The sequence below is a fragment of the Gavialis gangeticus genome, unplaced genomic scaffold (assembly GCF_001723915.1).
Source record: "Gavialis gangeticus isolate Ggan-Ray unplaced genomic scaffold, GavGan_comp1, whole genome shotgun sequence".
NCBI classification, from domain to species: Eukaryota; Metazoa; Chordata; order Crocodylia; family Gavialidae; genus Gavialis; species Gavialis gangeticus.
In genome coordinates, this window is record NW_017728993.1 from 18,149,576 (window position 1) to 18,152,031 (window position 2,456).

General features: G+C 41.6%; 1 protein-coding gene across 2 annotated transcripts in view; it reads left to right on the forward strand.

Moving 5' to 3' along the window:
- TTC39A (tetratricopeptide repeat domain 39A) overlaps nt 1–2,456 on the forward strand; it is a 112,427-nt gene that overhangs the window by 64,836 nt on the left and 45,135 nt on the right. For both annotated transcript variants that reach the window (XM_019501325.1, XM_019501324.1), the window contains exon 12: nt 609–770. In XM_019501325.1, coding sequence (XP_019356870.1) covers nt 609–770 — 162 coding nt within the window. The remainder of the gene's footprint in view (nt 1–608; nt 771–2,456) is intronic.

Sequence of the window (2,456 nt, forward strand, 5' to 3'; positions counted from 1 at the left end):
CCTAGAATGAAGCATTTTAGTTGAACAGCAGCTGACTAAATGTATCTCAGACAATGCAGTTCCTGATTTAATTAAACTGTTTGGTAACTCAGCAGAAATTCTACCAGCTACAGATGACTTTTGGCTGCAGAACTGGTGTCAAACAGTTGTGCCTACTTTTGAACAGTAGCCATGGCAAACGGAACAATTACACATCTCTTGTGTGTGAGAGCTGAATGTGATGCATTGCACTGTGCTGCCCTTCTTCCAGTTTGATGATAGTAACGGTTCTCCAGTGTTAATTAGTTTTTTGTTATGCTTTCTACTGCAGTTATGTTCCTTTGCTTGCTATAGCAGTATGCACTAGCTGAGGTTCTGCCTCCTGACTTTAGTTTCCCGATTATTTCTTGTAACAAATGCTCCTCTCCCTGGAAATGAGTATGGAGCCAAGAGTCTGATTCTGCTCCAATGAAATCGGTCAACCTGATGAGCAGAAATGCTGAGCACCCTCTACTCTGAGGGCACTCAACACATTGGAGCAATACTAGGTCCCAATGCCCTTCATTGCAGAGATACGTTTGACATGTGACCAGATGATTATAGTTATGCTTGGACTTTCCTTTGTTCAGGCAGTTAGTAGGTATGAGGAATGCTGTGAAGCTCAGCAGCACTGGAAGCAATTCCATCACATGTGTTACTGGGAACTAATGTGGTGCTTCACTTATAAACGCCAGTGGAAGATGGCATACTTCTATGCTGATCTGCTCAGCAAAGAGAATACTTGGTCAAAGGTAAGTTAAAGTGGAACAAACGACACAGTTAACTATGGGGAAGCCTGCAGTTACGTGCTAACTTAGTCAGGTTGCACAATCTCTTTAACTGGGCAGTAACACAAAATATGATTTGCTGAGGCCTTGGCAGACGACATGCAAGGGGGAGCCCAGTGTAGATGGGAATATAGCTCAGTGTCAAAGCTGATTTTTGACTAAGGGACAGCTTTGCAAAGGTGACCCATTGCCAGGTGGGAAGCAGATCACCTTTCTTTTATTGCAGCTACAGTATGAACCTGAGCTGCTTTGTGGACAGTGGGCAAACTACTTCATTTGCACATTTAGTTTAGTACTTGCTTAATGAAGTACTAACTAAATGTTCAGTAACTAGTTACTGCACAGTAGAGCTGGCAGTTTTTTTGTGACGCTTACTGCGCAGTAGCCTAATAACACTGCATGGTAGTGTATTAGCACGGTTTTTGACCACACGCCTACTGTGCAGTGTTATTAGGCTACTGCGCAGTAAGTGTCTTGTGTAGATGCGCCCACTAAGGATAAACTTAGTAGTGCCACAAGATGATGCTTACAACTACAATAAAGTCCTGACCTTGCACATCTGGAAAGGAGGGGAATGGCATGCAGTCTCTGAGGACTTCCTCCCTCTTGGTTCCTTGAGCTTTTGGGAAGCCATTCAGAGGGTTTTTTTGGTGAAGAGGAGATGGTCAGCAACCAGCTGCTCTCTGTAGCACTGGTCCCTGTCACTGCTCCTGCTGAAGTTGGTAGAATTGTTGAGGAATTGCTGTTTGTTTGGAAACACCATTCCCACCAGTGTCCCCCACAGAAGGCAGTAACGAAACACTGAAAGGTAAATGTGGCCAGACTGCCTGTCCCATTGGTGCTTTCCAAGGGGGTCACTCTCCAGAAGTGGTTTAATGCTCTCTGCTAGTGAAAGCTGCGGTGCTTCTAGTAGATTATTGGGTTCAGAGGAAACACCTTTGCATTGTCATAGTTATGCTGCAATGTCATTTGAACACTGACATGAATTAAATCATAATAGGATGAAGTGTGAAAGTGAACAGGTGTGTGTGTTAGAAGCACAGGGACCTGGGCATTCTGAAGGGAGTAGCCAACCACAGTACATGGATTTGCATAAAGTATGCTATTGAAGATCCCTTTCCATTACAAATGCCATCTAAAATTACAATTATCACTGGTACCTCTGCTGTATTGCCACTGGAGCAGTGACATTTCATTCTGACACGTTCAACTGAAATGAAGAACTTCACTGATCTTGAACCAAATTTTTCTTTTTACTTTCTTAAACTCACCTATGTAGTTCTGTAATCCGTTCAAAAACCATAGGATTTCTTTTTGTGTCACATTGACTTGAAATGACATATATGACTTCGGTTTTTCCTTTGCTTGCTATGGCAATTGCATTTTGATTTTCTGAATTGTATTTTGTGTTAAAAATGACTCCAAGGGAAAATTCCTGAGCAGGTCTAATTATAAGGAATAACTTATTAGACAGTGTTTTTCTCTTTTTTTCTGTTAACAGAACTGTCTTCAAACACTGATCTTATTAAATATACTTGTTGTTTGAAATTATTCAGCACAGTTTTAGGAAATTCCTTGTATTTTAGGACTTCCTATTTGAGCTGTGCTTAGTTGTGATTGATTATATCCCCTACCTACACAATATTTTTA